Below are 25,376 nucleotides of genomic sequence, written 5' to 3'. Positions count from 1 at the left end.
GTATAAAAAATATCATAGAAAATGTAGGATGGAGTATTTTTGGACCATCTAAAAACAGAAATGTCAGGATACTCTGCCCCTGCTGCATCAATTCTTTTAAAAATGTCTTTTGTGAGTCCCCCAGACTTATGGATTTACAATGCTAAATTGCTAGAGCAGCCCTTTCTCAACTATGAAAAAAACATTATTAATTTTTAGCTTGATGAACATCATCTAAAATAGTCCGATGCACTGGCTCATTTTGGTAAATTACTCTTCTGATGAAGCATGGAATGATCCTCTGTCTTTGGTGTGTCATGCACTGTTGCATTGCATTGTGTGGGGTTGGCCTTGAACCTGTCAATATACTGAATACTATCGTACTCTCTACAGTGTCACTATATTTCTGAAGCAGGACAAAATTAATTGCAGTATCTCGTAGTACAGCCTGAATGACTCTGTTTAAAAATAACTCCTGCTACATAATATCTTCCACATACCTCTTCACTGTGTGGAGAATAAAGCCTATGAGAAGTGTCTCAGGTAATGCCATGCAAATTTCCAGTTTGTAACCAAAAATGTCCTGTAACTGGAGGACGGTGATTCCCCCTATCTCTCTTCACAGCTATAAACAATTCAAGTACACCAATTCCAAGCAGGAACAGACTTTCCAGTTACAGAAATGTTTTCCCCAAGATGGGTTCTGTTAGGTTGTTAAAGGATGATTATTCTGAGGCAAAGAAATGAGTTCTCTGTATGTCTTCTTCCTGTTGTTTCTGTTGCCTCTTGTAAATTAGAATATCGCCAAATACAGCAGGATGTCTGTGCTCTGTGTAATGTAACATGTACTGCACTATAAAAATGCAGACATAAAGTATTTAACATAAATGCTACTATGTGATTTGACGCTCTGTTTGCATGTTCACAACACAGAGTGTTACATGGAGGAGGATGGATGGCTGACCACTTTCTTTTAACTGATTGGGACACAGAGTGAGCCTGGCAGTATTAGCATTAGCAGAAACAAGAGAGCTCTGATTGATGAGGGCACAGAGACGAAACCCAACAGCTTGTTGTTACTTTCACTACCCTCATTAAGCCTTTCCAAATGAAAGGCCATGCTCATGTCTGCGTGCCTTTTTAAAAATAAAAAAACATGGGTCACATCACATAACCAATAGGAAGTCAATGGCATAATGAATAGTGGTTTCATAAATACAACTATGAAACAGCAGTTCATAGTTGTAAGCACTTTGAGATGGAGGCTGTATTTTATAAACAGTAAATGTGCAGGGAAAACAACTTTAATCACAGTCAATGTCATGAGGAAAAAGAAATTCAAATGGAAATGAAACACTGAAAATAAAACTACTCCTGTTAATTTGTTGTTGCTAGAAATAACATATATACTTAACTCTCTTACCTTGCTGACCACCGTTGCTGTCTACTACTACTAGTAGTAGTATTACTACTACTACTGCTGCTACATCTACCGGTATCTAAACACAGGATCAATTTCAAATTACTTCTCCTCACATAAAAAGCACTTAATAACCTTCCCTCACTCTCCGATGTCCTCACCCACCACACTCCCCCCCACCTCCTCAGGTCCATCGATGCTAAAACACTCAAGACCATCAGGACAAAGCTCCGGGCCTGGGGCGACAGTGCCTTCTCAGCTGCTGCACCTACCCTCTGGAACGCCCTCCCCGATCACATCAAACAGTCAAGCACCTAACTATCCTTAAAATAGGCCCTCAAAACCCACCTCTTCAAACTTGCTTTTTTTTCCTGTGAACAGACTTTCCCAGTTTTTCCCTCCTTTTCGTTGCCCACCTCTATTGCTTGCCTCTGCTTGTTCATGCATTTATGTGTTTTTCTTTTCTTTTGTCTGTTATGTAACCTTGTCTATGTACCTTGTCTGTTTTTCGTATAAATAACCACAATTGGAAAGCGTTTTTGAGTGTCTAGAAAAGGGCTATAAAATAAATGTATTATTATTATTATTATTATTATTATTATTATTATAATGTATAAAAAGTATGACATATAATTGCAAATAACACAAATTGTTTTTTTTTCTAAACTACTTCCTATGGAAGAGATACACCAAAGATAATCACAGTTTTTCACACACAAATAAAACTAGAAAATAAAGACCAATAAATGTGACAGGGGGGAAAACAGGGTTACGCACTAAAGTCATAAACCAATCTGGATCCTTGTGAGCCAGCAATCAGGCCCACACAGGCACAGAGTGGGTGAAGGCAGCTGCGGAGTCATCGCAGACAGATGGAGTGAGAAGAGTGTGATCCAGGTGAGAGAATAGATGCATATGTCCCATGGTGCTGATGGTAGCTGCCCAGACACATTTGATGTAGCACTATACCGAGGCATCTGGTGTTTGCTGCTCACCCTGCTAATGATGATGAATGTTTGGGCATGATGGCGACCGGACACATAAGACACACGAGAAAGAAAAAATCTTCACTATATTGTTTTGTCTGACACCATTTTGCTAAGTGAACCTCAACACATGTCCAGTCTACCTTATGTCTCCAACCCAAGCCCACTTGCTTTTGAAATTTACCGGTATGCACAAGTACTATCCTTTTATAATTATAGTTGTTAGGAATAATTTAATTTGTTTCACATTATTCATGTACTGATTGAGTTCATTTGTACAAGCTACATTTCTGCAGCAGTTTTCTTTTAAATAATTAGCTACACTGAATATTTTATTTTATTTAACATCATGATCAGAACGCCTCTCCAATAATTCCTATTTGTGTTTAATGCACAAATACTTTAATCATGTTATTACAGACACAGTGGAGCTCCAGTGTGTTGATTCATTATCATCTGCTTGTACTACAAATACTGTACATGGTTTTAAATATGAAAGGGAAAGCATGTGCAGAATGTTACTGATCTGTTTAAAACACAAACAGTACATTAAATTATAACAGTGGCTAAGTTTGACTCCACAGTTCAACATCTCATTCAACATAACACCAATAAAAGACTTCTGATAGATCCTAATGTCATTTGTCTTCTCTCTAGAAATAGTACTAATTTAATTGCATGTATTGTTTTTCCAAGATATTGCGTTAATTGCCACATGCTGCATCTTCCTGTTTTTGAGCGAGGCATGATTTCCCTTTGATGAGTAATTAGGGGTATCATCTAAATCAAACCACGCATGTCTCAGTGTTGTTTTTAATCATCCCACATGATGGCAGATTCTGGGAGCAGGCTGTGGGCAGGGGTTAGATTCCTCACTATAAATGCCTCGACCAAAATGTCATGCTCATGCATGCTGTCATGGTGGCTGAAGCACACGTGGAGAATGAGAAGTAGGCCTGGGAGTGGACCACTGGGAACACCCTTCCATCATCCGTCTAAACAAGCCTGGAGGGCTCGGATCACAAAAAACACTTTCACTATGCTTCCTACCGAGATGCGCTATTGGGTTTGTGCAGGATTACAAATTTTTTGTGTAATAGTTTTTTAAGCAAATCCACTGTGAGTATTGATATCACACAATGCTCATTCAGAATGTTGAAGACCTGTCACTGTTGCTGCCAAGCCTCATTGTGCACTCAATAGCCCATTAAATCTATTTTCCCTGCTTTTCTTATCTCTGAAAGACCAGTCCTTGGCCAAGGAAATGGGTCAGTGAGTGGGGGGCTGATTAGTTGATATACCTTATTTAAATCTTTTTGTAAAGATTTACTGGGTGGAAATGAAAGGCGCCTCACTCCTTCTCTAGACCCACGGGGCAGCCACATGGCTGACGTCTATCAAAGCACCTGAACATTTTAATAACGTATTGCTTTGTTTCTCCATGACTGCAGCACACAGCCACTTGGGCGAGCCGAGGCATCTTAACAATCCAAGATGCCAAAATTAATAGAGATGGATGTTCCTCCACCTTGTAGTCATTTGACTTTACACCTTACAATCAAATATCTTCTTTGTCTTTTAAACTTCCTGTGCTTAATGAAACTTCAGCTCTTGACTCATAAATTCCATCCGAACTAAAAGCAACGTTTCCTAGGATGGCCAGTCGAGATGTTGTGTGTATCAGCCATGATGGGAGGAAGCCCTCAGAGCTTAGTCATTAGTGCACTGCCTTGAATCTGATTTAGCAGGATGACTAATCTCATCCAAGTCACTGGTTTGTCAACAGGAGACAACTCCAATGAGGAGAATATCCGGTCACAGTCCTATTTTTATCCTGATGAAAAGTGATAAGAGGAAACTGACAAGAGGGAGACAGGAAGGAAGCCATAACATCAGTCTGCTGTGTGTATGGGTGTGTGTGTGTATGTATGTGTGGGTGATGGATATCTGCAGACCATGTTGAACGCCATTGTGCATGACAGTGCTATCCCTGGCATATAGCCACCGGCACCCAAACCTCCTTGTTTATAAACAACATTCTGTCAACATGGCGGTTGTAAAAGAAGAACTTTAATGTGGAGAGTTTGGAGAGGAAATGGAAGCAATCAGCTAATTTATGACAGCTGTGACAAAAAAGACTTAGATTGAGATTCATGAGCGGGTGGGGGATAGGGGCATCATGCTTCAGTTATGCAAAAAAGCACTGATGGTGTTATTGGTGTTTGGATTAGAGTCTTTGAGGAGGTGAAGATGATATGATTGCAGTTTCCTACATTGTTTTACTTGCTGAAATGTCCTTGGAGCTTTTTTGTGTTTTGTATTCAAATTCAAATTTTGTCGCTTCCAGATTTTACGGATGTTGACAAGTTGTGAAAACCCACAGTTATCTGTGGACAAGCCTTTTTCTGCTCCAACTGTAGCTGCTAAAGATACTATAGCTAAACTAAAATACACTCTATTGGGAAGCCCCACTGGAGCAGTTTGGGGGTCAAGCATTACGCTTAAGGACACTTCAAGGCTTTAGGCTACTAGCATAGTATGCCCTTCTAAAGACATTCAATCATAGTCCATGTCAACAAAGACAGGAAAAGCTAGCATGCACTCAACATGCAGGAAAACACACTCCACATACTGTGCATACATTACAATTGGTTGGACTTTGGTATATTGATTGCAATGCACATAATGATTAATTATTTGCCAAAAATGTACATGTACATGTGTTTGTCAGATTATACACATAATCCCCACACAAGCTGTTTCATAAAACGAAAGCCAAGGGAACTCTAAAAATTCTTTTTTTTGGCCCTAAGGAGGCACTAGTGGATTCAGCACCTTTATGTCTTTCAGAGCCGTTTTTATTTCACTTATAAAATACAGTAGCTATGACAGAAGATAATACTACGCGTGGGAGTGTCCCCAAAGGATAATGAAACAGATTTATGATGTGTTGGACTGGCCTATTGCTGTTAAAGCGCGGGTCACCCTTTGACGTTTCTATATGGCCTCCATGATAAGTATGCTACTATGGGAATCTATTTTTGACACATTAAATTTAAAAAAATAGGCTTGTACCAATCCCTGGTCTTTGACAACATGTGAGTTCTGTTTTCTCCCTGATTTTGGTATCTTGACAATGTTTTTTTTCTGTCTTGTTTTGGAGTCGTCTTTATTCACCGCAGAGAGTACATGGGAGAAGATTCTATTTTTAAAATGTGACGTTCCCAACACTATTGCTCTAAACTATGCAGTTCAGTCCACTGAGCAGTATTCAGGAGTGAAGAAGTGTCCTCTGTGTGACTTCTTGAGGAGGAAAGAAAAGTCAAACAATAACACTCCAAATGAATTTGTGCATGACTATTTATGGTTTGAAGATACTTGTGAAATATGAGTAAAAAAAAAAAAAAGCGGCTTTGCTTTTTGGAGGACATCGGGACATCATTCTACCACGTCAGAGAAGTGTGCATCATTGGGGCGCCATATTTGGTGGCAAGAAACGCTGAACACAGTGATATTATAGGGTCTAAAAATGGCACAAGGTCATGATTCACAAGGATCCTGCCTTAATTCTTCTTACAGTTGCTGTATTTTTTAGTATTTTTTAATGTAATACTGTGTTCCTTAATAGGGTAAGGAAGACAGGACAGAACAGGAAGGAAGAGGAGAGGTAGCCACTTTCAATGTGCAATTAAGTAATTCATAATCTACTCACATACATACCTGGAAACTCTAACTGCTTTTAACTGATAATTTATGCTAAAGGTCTTTTTATAGACAAAGTTTTATTGTTATTGTTATCATTATTATTGTTATTTTTATACTGTTTTTTTCTCTGCACTGTCCTTTTATATCTTTTTTGTAAGCTCCTGAAAACTTCTGCTGGAAATTTCAATTTCCTTGCGGGAGTTATCCCAAAAGGATTAACAAAGACAAGTCTAAGTCTAAGTCTAAGTCTGTATTTATATATGTAAGAACAAAAAAAAAGTACAGCACAGTATAAAAATGCAGATGTTTCTCTCCTTGTCGAAGTGTCCTTGGGCAAGACACTGAACCCCAAGTTGCTCCCGATGCTGCATCATCAGAGTGTAAATGTGTGTGAGTGTTTATCTGATGAGCAGGTTGCGCCTTATATAGCAGCCTTGGCCACAGTGTGTGAATGGTTCCCGTACTATGTAAAAGCTCTTTTGAGTAAAAAGGCTGGCCAAAAGCGTCCATTTACATTTTCTCTTAAGGTCAATATGCCCGACAAATAGATCAATGTTGGGAGAAGTGTTCCCAAAATATTCGAATGGCGATGAGATACATACACGTTGTCTGAAGTGTAGCTGTCAATAGGAAAAGTCAAAAAGTCAGTCAGGGGATGAGATCTTGGCGACAAGTTATTCTGCATTGACAGATGACATTTCTGTGAGGTTGCATCTGGAGTACTGTGGCGCTGAGGCAAAGCTGGCCTTTCACTCTGTCTGCCTAAGTAGCATTCATCAGCAAACCTCTCTCACACACACACACACACACACACACACACACACACACACACACAATGTAATTGGCAGCTGGCTCTGTGCGTGTAATGTCCCCTCCTTTTGGCCTGTTGTTTCCAACCCGTTCTTACACAGAAAACTTAAAATACGGATGTTTGGACAGTGACTAGACGGGGTTTAGCGAGTAGTATGTTAAGGGGGAAATACGCGTAGGGAGGTTGGTCGGGGTGGTGAATGGGTCAAAAACCGGACTTTCACCCAGGAAAGCGAGGCTTGTGTCCCGTGTGTGTCAGGGAAGGCGCTATCTTCTTCAATTGCCCCGGGATTCCAGCGTGTGACAGAACCGTAAGCCCACCCTCGACCTTTTCCTAAACCTAACTTTCCCGTTCCCGCGAGTCACAGAACCGTAAGCCCAACCTCAAGCTTTTCTTTAACCTAATAGGTTACGCCAATAGTCTCAACCAAGCGCTAAAGGAGACAACCAAGCGTGTGTTATATGAAGCTAAGTGTGGCTGCTGTCGCCTGTCAATTAAAAGATTGGTGGTTTAATCCCTGGCCCTGCAGTCCCATGTCGAAGTGTCCTTGGGCAAGACACTGAGATGCTGCGCCATTGGTGAGTAAATGTGTGTGAGTGTTTATCTGATTAGCAGGTGGCACCTTGTGCGCCAGCCTTGGCCACAGTGTGTGAATGGTAAATAGTTCCTGTGGTATGTAAAAGCGATTTGAGTAGTCGGTGAGACTAGAAAAGCACTATATAAGAACAGTCCATTTACATTTAAAGGTCTCATTTAACGTCGATAACAACGACAAAGGCACCTGACCAAGCGTCCGTATTTTACAAGATGGAAGGGAGAATGTGTTGTTGTTTCGTTGGTTTGTTCGTATACCGGACATCATTGTCCTGCAAAGTCTTTGTTTTCTTTTTCTTGGTTCTGGTTTTCTTCTTTTTTTAAGCTGTGTTCAAAACCATTCCCTCATTCACTCACTCACTATTCTAGTGTGTGTTTATTAAATAGTGAACTATGTAGGAAACCACCAAACAAGATTTTGGACACTAACTGACAGTATCGGTGCGTCAATCGGTGCGCCAGTTATATGTGTGACGGGGGGCGGGCGCGCCCAGCAATATGTAAACAAACCAAAACCGAAATACTTCTAATAGGTCCCTAAAACAACCGAGTACTCAGGAGAATAATACAAGTTGTATATGCAGAATGTTGCACGTTACAATTCCATTATTTAGAAACGGAAGCCGTTCCATTTTTAATTTTCAGTTTTTGTGGGTGCTTCTGCTTCTTCTTCTCCTCCGGGAAAATACAACTGTGTTGCATTGTGGTATATGGGAGTAAAATGTATGGTACATTGTATGTACACTTAAATTAGCTGGACATTGTGGGTATTTTATAGTGGACAATATAATAAATTAAAGTAACCACAGAGAATTCGAACACAACTACAAAATGGCGAACACTATATAGTGCCCTATTTCCATTAAATACTACTTCCTTTCCCTCTAAATTAGAGGACTAGTCAGGGGTGGGGATCGATTGTGGATAGAGCAAGACAGGTAGTTTGGCAGGTTATACTGCTTTTTCTTTCCTTTAAGTACATTCTCTCTTATCTTTGTCTCTCCTCTCCTTTCTTTGTTGCCTTATTACACAGGCTGAACATGTGCCAGTTCACTGTCAGCGTGTCCACCCTATTCAAATGAAGGCTGGCCTCAACTGCATGTATCCCTGCCTCCACTTAAGCCCCAGAAGTACAGCAGCAGGCATGCATGGAAGCGCAAAGTGGCAAAGGGATTCTCCTAAAGTGATTCATTTGAATTTTTCCTCTCTTTGAAATGGCATCACAGAGGCCATGCATGATTAATGTCCGCCACACTTACATACACTGTTCTACACACAGTGCCAGCTAAATGTTTGAAAACCAGGAGCTTTTCAGAATGCCTGTGGGCAGCTCTTGAGATATTGTTGTTTGATTGGCAATCGGATTCCTATTCAACCTTTCCAATTTTCCATGTAATGTCATAAACTCCATCGACTAATTGAGTGGCACTGCATTTTGAAAACAGTGTGCAAACAGGCAAATTAATGGATATCAATACATTGTTGTTTGTATGTGAATGTGAAATTAAGGCAAAGGCAATTCACACTTAAAGAAAAAACATGTTCTGTTCATTTGACCCTAAGCAAGCCACTCTGCACTCTCTGAAATAGTCTAGTTTAGAGCACCAGACAGCCAAGTTAGGATTTAATTTTTTTAAAGATTTCTTGAGGCTTTTCCCTTTGTTTTTTGACGTTTTTGTGACAGTGGGTAGACATGAAAAGGGGGAGCGAGATGGGGGATTACATGAGGCAAAGTCCCGCAGGTCGGACTCGAACCCGGCCGGTGCAGGACTCAGCCAACATGGGGGCGGACGCTCTTACTGGGTGAGCTAGGGGCCGCCCCAAGCTAAGGATCTCAATTATGAAAATGTTCATTGGTTCATGATCATTTTTAAAGTTTGCTAGTATTTGTCAATAAGAACCAAAAGGATGTGTTTTTCATATTCGCATTTCATGAATACAATCAAAGAACTCCAATCTGTGGTGCCACAAAGAGAGACACGCAGACTCACATTAAAATAATTGTTTTGTTGACTGATTGTTTTGATGAAGACAAATTACCCTCTCCTTTAGTAATACTAGAGACAAATGAAGCTGCATCAAAACACAATTAATACATTTACTATTCATTGTTATGGAGCAGGTATATATATATATATAAAATCTATATAGCCAGAATCATGAAACATCACCAAAGTAGCTTTCAATTTCTTTCCTTGATGTAAAAACTACTAATTTAGTGATCGGGTGAAATGTATCTAGGCTAAAAAGTTGTTGCTGGGTAATGTATGGACTGCTTACAAACCCTTCTGTTAAATGGCCTCTGGGCCTGGAGGTACACAAACTGTTATCCTCTAGTGGAGATTCTTCCTGATGACTCCACGCTGAGACTCTTATGCTTTACTTTGCACCTTTTACCTCTGAGACTAAACAACAAGATCCATCCAGTGAGAGCAAGTGGAACACTCCTAATTATTACCACAATTATAATCACGCTTGCAGCAATGCCTCACGGGGCTCTGTGGTCCCATTGCTAGCTGGATGGGCACGGAGAGGGAAAATGCTAATCAACATCCTGGCCTCGTCAACTTATTGGTGACTGGGGCAAAGCAAAAGAGCCTCTTCACTCTTTTCAAGGGTGGATGTAATCAGAAGCAGCACCTATCCATAGTTTCATCCTATATTTTCCGTTTCCCAGGAAGGTACAGAGTTCTGCAAACATACTCACAGCAACTCCCCAGCATGGGAATACCATTTGGATTATAATTGGATTTAAGAAGTGAGGCCCTACGTGTTTGACTAGCTTCATCAAATAGTACGCTTGTATGATTGTCAATCATTGTGATTTCCTTGGTATTTTCGCTCAGTGTGAATCCACTTGTCGTCATTCAGGGAATCCAGTTTGCCAAGGCCAACTAAAAATAGCACAAATCATACAGGAAAGTGGGCAACATTCAGCACAACTAGACATATACTACACACACCAAGGTACGCTTTCCTACCTCTTCCCATTGGTGGATGTAGCGAATGAGTCTAGAGAGGCGGAGGAGTCGCAGCAAGCTGAGGATCTTTGTGAAGCGGACAATCCGCAGGGCGCGCGCCGTCTTGTAGAAATCTGAGTCAATGCGCGTCTCCACAATCAGGAAGATGTAGTCCACAGGGATTGAGGAGATGAAGTCCACAACAAACCAACTCCGCAAGTACTTGATCTTGATCTGTTGCGGATCCAGGATGATCTCTGTGTTATCCTCCTTGACGATACCCGTCCTGAAGTTGAGGACCAGGTCCATGAGGAAAAAGGTGTCAGAGACAACATTGAACACGATCCAGGGGGGCGTGTGCTCGTCCTTGAAGAATGTGATGCCCACGGGTATGATGATGAGGTTTCCCACCATCAGCAGCAGCATGGTCAAGTCCCAGTAAAACCTTATTGGAGAAAGAAATCGAGAAAGGCAGAAATGGGATCGTGAAAGAGAGAATACTGATGTCAGAATATAGTCAAATTATCCAGCTATATGGACAGCATGATGTATTATATACATACTGTATGTGCATCACACAGTGTAATATAGCAAAACACATTTCAAAGAGGAGCTGCCATTTATTCAAGCCTATAAACAAAGATGTGTACCGTTAACTTGTCTAAAGCATACACTACTGTGTCTACGTATATAATAGTCATCCAACAAATATATCATAAAAACTATATAATCTATTTTCTATAACTTAGACCCATCACACAAAGTCAAAAACACATTAAAAAGGTTAATTGACAGAGCAATGTCTTATTATTGCGACACTGTGTTTCACAGAAGCGATTGACACATCACCGTTGGAATGATATAATAGTAAAATTAACAATGTTTGAATCCCATTTAGCTGCTTCACAAATCAGCATCCTGGTATTTTTCATGCTGGCTCACTGAGACAGCTGAATAGATTGGAGTCATTAATGTTTGTAGTATCATCTGGGCTTTTTGTCCTTTTGTGACAAGTTAAATGTCTGCTGTGAAAATGATCTATCAGATGTAATAAAGTTCTATGTTCACTTGTGGTGTTTTTTATGTAACTGTTCTGTTTAATCAGACCAGTGGTTGTTGTTGTTATATATGGCTTACTGAGATATAGTCCCATTATCAATTTTTGTACACTAGTCATCTATCTATCTATATTATTGTGTGTAAAAATGTTGCAAATGAACACGTCTTTCATTGATATACTGCTCTAGTCTTTATATCATTTTACACTACACTTTCCATCTTTTAAAAGTAACTTTTAGAAAATGGCTAAACCACAAAACACCAACGCCCACAGACAATATGCAACTGCTTCACAAACAATACCTATCTAACCACAGATTTATTGTTCAAACAGCCAGTGATGGGACGCACTCTGGGACTCATTACAAGCCTGTTTTAACCTTAGGTACTTCTGGGTATTGTGCATGTGTGGTGGAAGTGAGCGTATACCCACAGTGTGTAATAATAGTGTAATAACCAATACATACAGTATGTAACATCCCCACCATGCCAGACGACAGCTAAAACTGTTTGTTTATACTGTAACTCACAACTTAAAGATCAATGAGGGTTAACTGTTAATTACAAACTGTACTGTGCCCTTGTCCGTCTTCCATTCCTGAGAGTTTGGATATAAATTGCACTCTCTGCTGCCTTGGTAATTGAATCCAGATTGCCTCTTTTGTGTTAGGGGTGATATATCTTGGATACTCCATAGATTGCACCAAGCGGGGGTTCTGCACGGTACGCTGGCCGAGGGAGCTTGGGTGATTTACCCATTCACCTTTCACTGGGACACAAAGTTCTGTCTCTGCACAAAACCAATTTCAAGAGCAGGGCCATAATAAACAAGGAAAAAAAGGATTGCCACATACATAACAAGGGTAGAATTTGCATTTTTACAGCAAGATTGATTGATATCTTTACTTTGAACATGTAAATAAAATAAAACAGAAAAAACACAAACATATACGTACATAAAAATCTCTATTTACCCATGCAAAAAGGAGTAGGCGAAGTAAAACTTATATATACTCCTACCACTTTCTACCCTATTAATTAAATTAATTAACTACAAAATAATAAGTCTACAAAGATAATAAATCTGTAATCAATCAAAGTTCTATTCCCAGTCATGTATTTACCCATACACAACAATATTTACAAACATAAGCCCAGGATAATAATTGCACTGTTACTCTGTATCTCTGGAATTTCTTTAAACATCTATTTGAATTGGAATACGTTTGGACATTGCTTTAAATCCTTATTTAGTTTATTCCACAATTTAGTGCCACTGACAGAGAAACAGAAACTCTTGTCATTCGAAAACTGGAAGTCTTAAAATTTGCTTTTCCCCTTAAGTCGTAGCCCCCCTCTCTTAGCTTGCAAGTCTAAATCAAGTAATTACTGCTCTTTCGTCCTAATTGTAGCTGATGTCTATTGATTTCATGGTTGAATCACATTGTGTTGAAGTAAATAAAAATGAACTGCTGCTCAACAGGATGACACAACCTGATCCAAAAAGTCCTCTGGTCCATGTCATGTCGAGTTAAGTAAAAATGTAGTTATCAGTTCAAGTACGTACTGTCTGCCTCACAGAGCTAAAACATAAAGAAAATAACCTATCATATATCACATGTCTTCCGTTTTTTCCCCTGTGAGAGTCTTGTCTTTTTTTAGTTTTTTAAAACTTTTTTTCCCCATTTGATTGCTTTGCTGGATGGTGTACAGTTTATCATTTTATTGATAATTAGTTAGATTTAAAACACCTTTTTCTCTATGAAGTCCTTCAAGACATGCTTGTGGTGAAGCAAAACTTATTTCACATAGTTATAACCTTATATTGTACCTTGATATTCCCAATGATGCTACTACAATCACTGATGTCCCACTTTGTTATAAAAGAAGGCAAGGCAAGTTGATTCATATGGCTACACAGCACAGCTAATAATTTCAGTTTTTTGCTAATAATGTTTTATTATCTTTCTGTAAGCATTACTAAACAACATAACTAACCAACATAAAAAATTCTGTTTATAGTAATAGCCATCTGTATATATATTCATAGTACATTTTCACCTGTAACCTCTGTTATAGTAACAACCATCTGTATATTATGTTCATTGTACGTATCTGTAAAAATTCTATTTATAGTAATATCCACCTGTATATTATATTCAGTACATATCCAGCTGTGAATCTTCTTCACAGTACTAGTCATCAATATATTATATTCATAGGACAAATCTATCCGTAAAATTCTGTTTATAATAGTATTCATTTCTATATTTATTCAATACTTATCCATGTCCTGCACTATGGAACCATTGTTTATCGTGCACTTGCTGCTATTGCACTTCTGGTTAGACCTAAACTGCATTTCGTTGCCTTGTACCTGTACCTGTGTATTGACAATAAAGTTGAATCTAATCTAATCTAATCTAGTTGGTAGAACCAAAACAAAAGTCATTGATGACGGAAAGCACTATCATCTTTATGTTACTGTTTGTCTGTTCTGTCACATTTGGATACATGAGGTCTCATTGCATTTAACATGTACACGTTAAATGACTAAGAACTGCAAAATACTGCAAAACCATGTAACAGACACTCGAGTTGTAATATGCTTGGGTTACAGTTTATAATAGCGTCACACACTAACAATTGCATACATTAGAAACGCATCACAGTTTCAAGTCCATTACATACACACACACACACACACACACACACACACACACACACACACACACACACACACAAACACACACACAGAGGGGAAACAGTGACAGTAATTGGAATTCTTCAAAGTAAAATGGTTTCTACTGTTCCAGCATGTTGTCAAGTGGAGTTATATTTAGACAGACCTTGCCACCACTGTTTCCTCATGTTAAGACTGAAAACCCAAGAGGACAAGAAAAACTTCAGAAGAAAAAAACGCAAACACAGGTAATGACATTTGTTCTTCATATTGCCATGTTACTTAATAATATAAATACACGTGTGCATGTTATTCATCCCCAAAGCTACACAGTTTACTAATGTAAGAATGTCACCAGCACTTGACAGGGTCTATCAGCGATGAATTAAGATAATCCATTTTTCAATGCAGTAACCAATGCAAATCTTTGCTTTTTTGGTTTTGCTATTTTTATAACTGTGATGATTGAACCACACATAATACTTCTTTTTGCATTGACAATGTCTGTGTTTTTGCATGTCTGCAGCTTCTTTGTTACAAAATCTATAACAACCAACTGCAGCATTTTCAGAAATATATCACAGAATTGAAGATAGTATATGGTCAAATAGGCTTTAATCTGACAATGAAGACAAACCAAAAGTGCCATCTGATGAGCCATGCCACAAGTCTGGCTGTGTAAATTCCCATTTGTGTGAGTTCAACAACTGGGTATCTTTCAGCTCCAGAAAAAAACAAGACAAGCCATAGTGGTGGGGCCTGACAAAGATATCTTGCTTCAGTTAGGATGCGGCATGAATGAAAGAATGAAGGAACCGTTAAAAAAATAGAAAAAAGTAGCGCCAGAGGGGAGCTTCTCAACATGTTTGCAGAAAGAATAACACGACAGAATGCTGTTTAAGACCTCTGGACACCACTCTGGCATAACACAGCTACTGCTGCCAACTGTTTGAGTAAGAGTCACGTGTTATTGGAGTGTGGGGATTGGTAAGATTAGGACAACAGCAGCATCTTGAATGCTCATGTAAAAATATATCTTTCTTAATATAAGGAGAAATGCATCATATTCCAACAGGAAAAAAAAGAGGAAAAAAATCACAGCATGGTATCTTTTTGTGATAGCATTGGATTTTTTCCTACTAGTGGATGACAATCTATGACAAGTGTGTGTGTGTGTGTGTGTGTGTGTGTGTGTGTGTGTGTGTGTGGGTGTGTGTGTGTGTGTGTGCGCACACATGCATTTGTAAATGTTCATGATTTCTCTTTTTCACTCTTGTGGTTGCCTCCCAATGGAGGTCAGACCACCTAAACATAGCAGGGATCCATTTACTGTGTTTTATTATTCACTGGGACCCTGACATAGAAGAACATTGGTCTATAAATACAGTTGGGCAAGTGTGGCATGTTAGGTGGACATTTCAAAGGCAATAAACAAACCCATATCACAGACTCCTGTTTGGTGGTATAAATGCAGCATGGTGATATTCCAGTTGTTAGGGGAGAGAGAAACATCCAATTTTAAAACCTTATATTATTTTATTAGATAAGTAGCCTACACAAAAAAATTAAAACCTAGCAATAAGTTCAACCCCGCGTAAATGTAAAGTGAAAAGTCCAGTTTATATTTATTAAGCTGTTAGAGCAATAATGTGTTCATTTCTGTATGAAAATAATTACATAACAAAATAGAAAGTGCTGTGCAGTTTTTAGGACATTTTTCTACAGGAATACACTGGTCCGCTTTGGTAGTAAGGACAAAGCACAAAATATACACGTGACAAAGTGCTTTTCATAATACAAATATATCATGTAAAAACATGTTATAATAAAAAGATATAAATACAATCTCTGTCCAGAGCTTGTGTGTGCATTCATACAACTGTATGATCACTGGGAACATCAGAGCTGTCCCCGCGACAAGGAAGCAGACCAAAAAACTTTAAAAAACGAGGTCGAGAAAAGCAGAGAAACAATGGGAACATTGGGAAAAATAGGAAGCAGAATAGCTCACACCTAACTTGTTGTGATGCTCAGAGTGCAATGTACTGATGAAGGGAGCCCTGACATGTTGCTGTCTGTAGGGACAGAGCCACAGCCCACTCTTCTCTCCGGTGGGGTGACCAGGGACAGCAAGAACATGTTGTCACCCTCAAAGTGCATCTGACTACACGATAAGCCTCTCTCATTCTCATCACCCTGCCAGCCATGCTAACTGAAACGGACTGTGAGACTCCGAGACGCACACTTTAGGAGTAGCCAATATTTCAATTGATGGGCACAGGGGATACAATAATAAGGTATATCTAGACCCACATAATCAGGGGAGATATGGGGGATATGGTTTTAGTTGTGCATTAGTGTCCCTTTTTTACATTTCTTGAAGATATGTCTATCAGTTTGCTGCCATGCTGGGAGAATGATTGCATAGCTTGCAAGCAGATCATCTGTCACGTCAAGTACAAATGACAGACAGCATATAAAAAGGCCTCACTTTATTCTGTACCACACTGACTGAATGGGAACAGCAGAAGAGACTCCCAAACTGCACCAACCAACACTGCGTGTGCACTGGTAATCTGAGTTGGGCTGATTAAATGATTGAAATGTGTCTGTTTTTATGAGATAGCAGTTCTGAATGGGCTTATTCAGTTGTGTGTGTGTGTGTGTGTGTGTGTGTGTGTGTGTGTGTGTGTGTGTGTGTGTAGGTCATGTTAGTAAGTGTTTCTGATTTGTCACATATCTGGTTCCAGTTTGGTTAAATCTGATCAGCTAAAATTATTTGGGTAAATTTAGAGAGCTAATACTTTCATAGTTAAAAGACATTTATAAAAGAGAGTATGTGAGTCATGGTATCCGGTGTCAAAGTCACAGGATTTATACACCTCTCCATCCACTCAGACCTTGTACGTTAAAGTAAAAAAAAAGAAAAAGGTATACAGTAAACAATGTTGCACTTCGCATGACCCCATGAAGTCACTTCTCAGTGATGTTTGCAGAAATTTACCAATTTGAATTATCCTGTTGCCATTTCTGATAAATGATGATTGAAGGAAAATTAAGCATGAAAGGCTTTATGAAAAAAAACATTTTTTACATAAGCCTCACTAAGGAAAAGGTGGCTATAAAAGCCTGTCACACTTAACAGGAGAACATCCGTAACAACAAAGAAATGTCTGTGTATTGCCCATTAAAGAGCAGCCTGTTGGGGTAAACAAGCCAGTTGGCAAACACAGAAAGATGTAAGTGTCTTGGAGAACAAAAAAAATCAGGTTAAAGGGTTAATCCTATTTGTGTTGTCACCTGCTCCAATGAACTGTCATAACGGCCCTATCTTTGTCAAGCACAGCCAGCAGGCACACTGCAAGCACATCACTGACACTGGGGCTGTGCAGTTGCAGGAGGCTATATTTAGGTAAGGCACGCTGTTTTATCAAACCTGGTCTAAGAAGATTTCATCAGAGGAAGAGGAAAATCTCCCCAACCTTATAGGCTACAAGACAACATAGGGATTTACCAATTACCTACAGAAATAGGATTACTAGTAGTTCTACTGTAGGGTCGACCATTAAAGTAGTGGTACAGCGTATGATTTTTCATTCAACTCTAAATTTCTGTCTCAACTCTTATTCATGGTTTTTTGGCATTTCTTCAAACCAATCACAATAAAAAATACCGACTTCTCATTGGATCAAAGGGTTTATTTACAAAAAACACAGGTCATCCCTTTCAGGATGTTTCTAATGATTAAAAAGGGAATGTAAACTATATAGTAGTGTAATAAGATGCAAAGATGTAGGCAGCGATTCAGAGGTCCTGAACCAGGCAAACCATTGTGGGAAAACTTTCTAAATGTCACAGCGTCAGTCCTAGACACTCAAGAATAAGAACCCAGGTCCATTCATTGAATCTGTTGTTTGTGTTTCCGGAGAAGCTTTGCCCGGCACAACTAGTGGCTACCCTGTATCCCCGTCCTTGCCTCTGCAGGCCTGCAGAGTCCTTCACAGCTATCCAGAGCGCAACCTGTTACCTATGTGCTCAGAGCACAAAATATATGTGGTGAAAAAATAAAGACAGTGAGTGGCAGGGCTGTACTGTTGAAGACACGGAGGGGACACAAAGCTCTCAAGCCAGTTCCATCAGCATGCACTTATCCTACTAGCATGTGCCAGTATCTGCACTCCAGCTTTCATCCTGCCACTAATTGCATCTGTGTTTTATCATGATGCCTTGTTATCTCTTACAAGGTCCTTAGGGTCATGTCAAAGGGGCTCCCTGTCAGACAGCCACTAAGTGTGGCAAAGGAAACACTGGCCAGTGTCCCAACTGAATACAAAAACCCCCTCTGCCAGCCCGCTGCTCGGTTGAACAGGATATAGAGCCTGCGAGAGAAATGGCACAACAGGCTTTCTCTTAACATAGATGAAGCGCTTAGATAATGTAATGTCTGTAATACCAGGAAGCTGGTCACACTATACACTATTACCTCATGCCCTTGCTCTGGGTTAGGGCCAGTACTGGGCCATTATCTTCACCATTGCAGGTGCTACAATGAGCAAACGGAGCAGCTGCAATGAAAGCCTATTGTATCCATCTCCAACATGATAATCTGAGGTCAGAGGGTGACAAGGAAAGTAGGGACAGGAAAAGAAAAACATAACGGAAGAGAAAATGTGGAAACACTGAGAGAAAATGAGACTCAACAGACTGTGCAACATTAGGACAAAAGGACAGGGACAACCAAGAGAGGGAGTGTATGATGAGAGATCTATGTCAGTATGGTCTCCTGGAAATGGTCATCACTTTTCTCTCCCCACTATTTTTTTAAGCAACATTAAACAAAACTGGAGCTGAATAAAAGGTTGGAAAAGCCTCACTAAAAAGACACGGGGCATGAAATGAAATCAAATCTGAAAGGAGCTGCAGTTTAGATGATTTTTGCTGGTCTGTGTGAGTAAGCAAACTATTAAACCAAACAGGGTAGGATTTATCATGTTTATTTGTTAGTACTATAATTTCTCGATTGAACATGCTAAACAGGATCAGGGTTGGATTTATATACACCAGCTTTGCTGCTGCCTCCCTATTTAATCACACACCTGGTGACTTAGTACAACCAAAACTGGTGTGGGGGGAAAAAAGGACATGCTATCAACTATGGAGATGGTGAGGATAAATCAGCCCCCCACCCCCCCCACCCCAACATAGCAGTGGACAGGAAACAATCTGTCTCTAAACACTGCATGTCTCATTTTTCAGCCATTTGTCTGAGCTTTCTAGACACCCTGCGTGTAGCAGGACCAGGCCAAACACATTGATCCAGGGAAGTGTTTCCTATGAATCACGCCAGCTACACACAGAGTTCTTCATTCAGTGCGCTTGACTCTGGCCTCTTTCTGAGTGGAAACCCAACTGTTTCCAAAGAGCTTTAGCCTTCTACACAAGTACACCTGGAGAGGTTGTCTAAGGAAATGCCATTGACCTCTCATGTGTGTTCTGCACAGGTGGCTGGAGAGACTGATATTAGCAATGTAATAATAGTAAGAAAAACAGAAACAATGATGAAGATGTAGAAGAATGAAATGGTATAACTTTCTTTTTTCGATTACTGTTTCTTGCAATTTCTGCTAATAGGCTTTAAACCTAATCTAACTATATATGTATGTGGATATATCACATATATTCAATTTAGTGTAATTTTCCATCCTCTGAAGCAGCATATCAGTGCCAGTTCAACATCTTGACCATTTCCTATAGACTGATAAAAAGGCAATCCAATTTCAGGGGAAACCAGGGTTGTGGGAATCCACCTGGGACACAGGCAGGGCTGAAAAGGTCAACCTGTATGTAGCAGAATGTGTGAGGAGGAATGAACAGGGTGAGGCTGCAGCGTGCATGCAGAGGTCAACACAAGGGAAGCTGAGATTTGGTTACCGTACAAACAATGCATAAAAACAAAGCATACATTTTGGGAAAATGAAATACTAAGGAGTCTCTCAGCATATTACTTTTCTTCTGCTGATGGACAAATCAGAGCCAAAATATAGTTTGCAATTAATACTTGTAATAATGATTTGACCATTGAATAAATCTAACCACCAGGATGGGCTTTCATATATCAAGTCATTTTGTGTCTCAGGTCAAAAACATTGGTGTACTGAGCTGCCTTATAATGTCAGTGTTGAACCCTTGTTGCATTGGTAAAATAGGCAAACTTCTGGCTCCTCACTAGGAATGAAGAGAAACCGAGAAACGTAGTTGCAAACATTTTTTTTTTTCACCCGGGTTTGTGTGTTAATAAAGTGCCTGGACTATGAATGGAAGACATCAGAGAGAATCAATAGCATACATGAGGTATTTTAACCCAAGCAATCTTAATTATTCATTCCAACTATGCTGATGTTTTCCAAGAAATAACGCATGCTGTGCTTTCTTGATTGCTGGAAATCAAGCAATTTCTCTTTTTTTTATTTCTGATAGGTTCTTTAGCTATTACACTTGGGTTAGTAAAAACAATAACAACAGAGATAATATTCTTTAGTCTGGTTATCAATTAGGTAATGAAACAGAAGGATGAATCACTGCAGTTCATGCAATCAAAACCAAGAATGCCCTCTTGGGTAGCATTGGAAGATTGAACACTGTATTTAATTAAGCAATAGATCACGTCGGCTATTGCTTTTTGTAAAATGATCATCAAGCATATCAATATGACAGTTAAAGTCACATTCCAATTCAAATAGTTTTTTATTATTAAATGTTTACAGTAAAATAGGCCCTTCTGGGCTGGCTGCCTGCACATACTGTGGTGGTTGTAATGGAATGCAGTGCAAGTAACATTCGCCATCACTAGAAGCATGTCCTTTGCTTTACGCTAAAGAAAGGCACACAATAGTGAAAACAAACTAACCAATCGAGACAGTAGAAGAACAGCAACTCCCATTTTCTACAAGGTAAAATCAGTTTTTGTCAAGTGAGTCTGGTGGAATTAAGAAGAGCTTCAGTTTCCCATCAGAAAAAAAGACTGTCTGACTGCAAAGTAAAGCCAAATGGCAGTGAAAATATTCTAAATATACAGTACACTTAAGGGATACTTTGCTGATTTTAAACCAGGTCTTCACCAGCCATCAGTTTGTTAGTCTAACGTTTTTTCTCAGAGCGGAGTGATACTTATTGTGCAAAGGAATTAGAAGTTATAGCCATTGTACATGGTTATTATATCCCGGCTTTGAACCAATACAATAGCTTGATTTGAGCTACCCATTTTATACTCTGTGCGGATGCTTATTGGTTTTTTTAAACAGTAATGATTACATGTCAAATGTTAGATTGAAATTATACCTAAACATGTCAAATGAGATTTATAGCCAGAATGGGAACTAAAATTCAGGCCATAAAAACAATGTACAGGCATCACTGGCAAATTCACAGTATTTACTTAAAGTTACAATCAATCGCAGCCGCTTTGGCACAATTTATATGTTAGGTGTCACAATGCCCACAAATCCTAATATACTATATTTCATTCCCTGCATGAGCCAAGTGGACAGGTAAGGTCATCAATTGAAAAGAGTCAGTCCATTGTATGGAGATGTGGGCACTCTTAATGTATTTTTTTAACTCCTTTCTTTTTCATACCAGTGCTAAAATAATGCCGTAGCATAGCCAGAAGCAGAATAAAATGATAACACAGAAAGGTCAACAGAGGTCCAGGTCACTGTCCCACAAAAGACGCTTCAAACATGACTTAAAGAAACACTAGAGAAATACATTTGACACTGAAATTGGTTAAAAGAGGAAAAACTTGGCTGACTGTTGTGTATCCACCTGAAAAGATTATCAATTATTGTTTTAGTGTAGAGGATAATGGTGTGGGAAGGACACACGGCATTACATTTGTCAGGTGACTAAAATACATCAAGCACACCAGCTGGGTGATGTCACTCAACAGAAAACGTTTTTCGTAACGTATATGATGTCCAGTCAATCAATATAATCTCACCTCGAGATTATCATCACTTTTCCAAGGTTAAACTCAGCTCTCTGCCTAATACGTAAAGATGAACTAAATGGCATAACGGACAGGGGAAAAAACGCTGACATAAAAAGGAAGGGGGGCTGTCGGGTAGGGGACTATTCTTTTACAGTTGTGATCTTGAGTCCTCATTTCACACTCCCACACAAGTGTGCCTGTTGAGGTCATGCAGTACCATTCAATCATTCTGCCATTATGACAGGCAACCTTCCACCCACCGGCCACACGCATCATCCCTGGGCTCCCTCCATTAAATAAATTGTGCCGTAATAATCTCTTGGCTCCTAATATCCGTGGATGAGCACAGCAGCCTATTTTGATTACCCCACTTTCAGGCCCAGCCAGAATCATCTGTAATCCCCATGTTTTACCCTGACTAAATTAAAAGGAAGAATTATTTAATGGGTGGAGTGTCATTCATCCTAGTGTCAAAACTCTTTTTTTCCCACCACCTTCCCATGCAGATTAGCACTACGGTATAAGACAGGAAGTCTTGGTTCATGAGGGCACACGCTAACACTCTGCAGTCCGGACTGGACTCATGCATCTTTTATTTAAAACGTGTTGATCTGGTATGGGTCTTGCAATCATAATCATTCGAACTTGCTGCACTTAAAAATGGTTTGAATGGGGTTCAAACTGTTTTGGGGTCCTCTACTGCATCTCTGGCACCTCTTTGTGTAACTCTCACTCAGACTCTGACTCCTGCCACCGCCACAAGACATGGAATCACACTCGTTGCAGCTGTGTATGTTTCTCCATCTCATTTTTCAATAAATCCACCCATGACAAGCTGGAGGCCCCACGAGACCCAACGAAATCAATGGCAAAACATACTCTCAAATCGACCCTAATTAACCTGACTGAAATAGAGAATGCTGTTATTAAATCTGATCCTGTACGCTCTCAAACATAATACACACAGACACACAAACACACAAACACACAAGCACACTTCTCTGATAGTGTTGGCAATGCACTTCTAAAGGAAAATGGGGGATTATTAGAGCCTTCAATGACAAAAAGAAAAGAAAAAAAAGTTCTAAAGTACGACACCTTCTTTTCTATCTCTCCAGGGAAATGTGGAAGACTTTCCAACAGATTTGTCCTCTGGGCTCTGAATCACAAGATAATTAAAAGGCACTTGACGATCAGAGGGCTGTATTCTAATATTGCACCGCATCATTTGTCTAAAATCTGCACAATGCTGCTGCATTGATAGAACCCACTCAAAGGGCTGTATGCAAACAGGTAAGAAAGAAATCACCTGGTTTTTTATCATGCACAGATAAAGGATATGTTGTGTGAGAAGGGTATCATTTTGTCAATTAATCAGTGAAATATTTCATTATCTCAAAAACGGGCAATAAACATTATATGATTTATTTTTCAATCTCTATTTGTGAGCAAGGACATTGCTCATTCCGGTACAGCAGCTTTGAAACAGCACACATAAAGTCACATTGTCATGACAAGTAAGTAGTAGCAGAGCAGAGTAGACATCAAAAAGAGCATCCAGAGAGGAACAGATGGGGCAGGAATCTCAACACCAATTGTACTGTATGTACTGTTCAACAATCCTTTCAAACCCCGACAGATATTTCATCATGGTTGGTATTTGCTTAAGGACAGTAACAATCGTCCTTATCAATTCAGTCAGACGAATCACTATGTATCTGTCATTTTGTACAAATGCTTGTATCTTTTTTTTTTTTTCTTCAGGTTGAAGATGTCACTCTCTGGTTAACTGACCACATCTGCTCACTGGGAGATGCTTGTTCCAAACCGAAAGAGGCTGTTCAGCTTTGGATCCGGAAATGAGGCTGTAGATTGGATTATGATGCCATTTTTAATCCGCCTTTTTCCCTTGCAAGATATTGCTCCTCCCTTGCTTCTTAGGGTTATACAATACTTGACAAGAGGAGATTTTGCTGAATTCCGGCGCAATGATGACTATATGATTCCTTGTGACACTCTAATTTGAGCTTATAGTGCCAAAGCTTAGATGCAGACATGGGAATAAAACTTTTAGTCACAGAGACCCTTCTCTTCTCTGGCCCATTAAAAGTTCCCCCTCATCTCCTTGTGTACTTTAATTACAGTCATCGTGCACTGTGTCTGATCCTGATTTTGGAGGAAGTAGGCGTCCAAATATCACAATTCTCCCTCATTTCATTAAAGATAAAATGCTAGCTTTAACTTATTTCAACACGCTTGATAACTCCCTGACATGGAGTACCATTTTTCTCCATCTGACATGGAGATGGGTTTAAAAAGGGGTTCAGTTATTGGCCCCTACCCTTTAATCTTTTTGTGAATTAAGGAGTTGCTATGTCTGTTTCATGTTAGTCACGGAGAAATTAAAACAAAACTTTATCTATTTAGAGTTACCAGAAGCACAGGCTCATTACTTCTACTCTCCTGATTGAGTGTCACATCTGTGGTTTTAATTGTAGTGTTAAGTAATTTTGTAATCATAGTGTTCAGTGGTCTAACCACAAGCAAACTTCTCTCAGACTGGCATTTTTGTTTTAATTATGGTGATATACAGTATCTACCCTCAGACCCTGGAAAAGTGGGTGGCTGACCTCATTTTTTAGAGCACTTCTTGCTCACATCACATTTTCATTTATCTATTTTTCTTTGGTACTTCACACTGAGAGAATCCCAAGTCCACCTATTTCACTAAGTGCAGTGTGGAGCCCCTTTTGCAGAATCTTGCTCTTCAAAACTGATGACTGGTGCCAAATCGCTGACCTTTTGGTTTCAGGACAGTCTCCCCAAGCCCCAAATCACCCTTCCACATGACATTTACCACAGTGAGTAAGAGAGCAGAGGAGGTCAGGAGAAACACAACCAGCTGGGAGGAGCATAACAAAAATGGCAAACTGTCTAATATATGTCTCACTTCCTGATGATGACCTGTCAAAACGGTGGGTTTGGAAATTGCAATTGCTTATGTATTTTGGTAAATCTGCTTCACATAGTTCTCAGACATTATGCTTGAGATGCCTGGGACAGGCTTACACTTGATGACAGGTTTTGCCTGAAGAGACAGCAGAAAGATATCTTACTGCGGACTAAAAAAAATCACTCATTGGAAACACTAAACACACACACATATATACATATATATACGTATATACG

The 25,376-nt window shown here is 39.5% G+C and overlaps 1 protein-coding gene across 2 annotated transcripts in view; it reads right to left on the bottom strand.

Moving 5' to 3' along the window:
- The window catches only part of hcn4 (hyperpolarization activated cyclic nucleotide-gated potassium channel 4), a 62,346-nt gene that overhangs the window by 32,572 nt on the left and 4,398 nt on the right, over positions 1 to 25,376 (bottom strand). For both annotated transcript variants that reach the window (XM_034875825.1, XM_034875815.1), the window contains exon 2: positions 10,477 to 10,900. In XM_034875825.1, coding sequence (XP_034731716.1) covers positions 10,477 to 10,881 — 405 coding nt within the window. In that variant the 5' untranslated portion in view covers positions 10,882 to 10,900. The remainder of the gene's footprint in view (positions 1 to 10,476; positions 10,901 to 25,376) is intronic.

The sequence above is a fragment of the Etheostoma cragini genome, chromosome 1, assembly GCF_013103735.1.
Source record: "Etheostoma cragini isolate CJK2018 chromosome 1, CSU_Ecrag_1.0, whole genome shotgun sequence".
Taxonomy (NCBI): domain Eukaryota; kingdom Metazoa; phylum Chordata; class Actinopteri; order Perciformes; family Percidae; genus Etheostoma; species Etheostoma cragini.
Note: the sequence above shows the minus strand (reverse complement) of the source record. Positions and strands in the feature narration are given on the sequence as shown.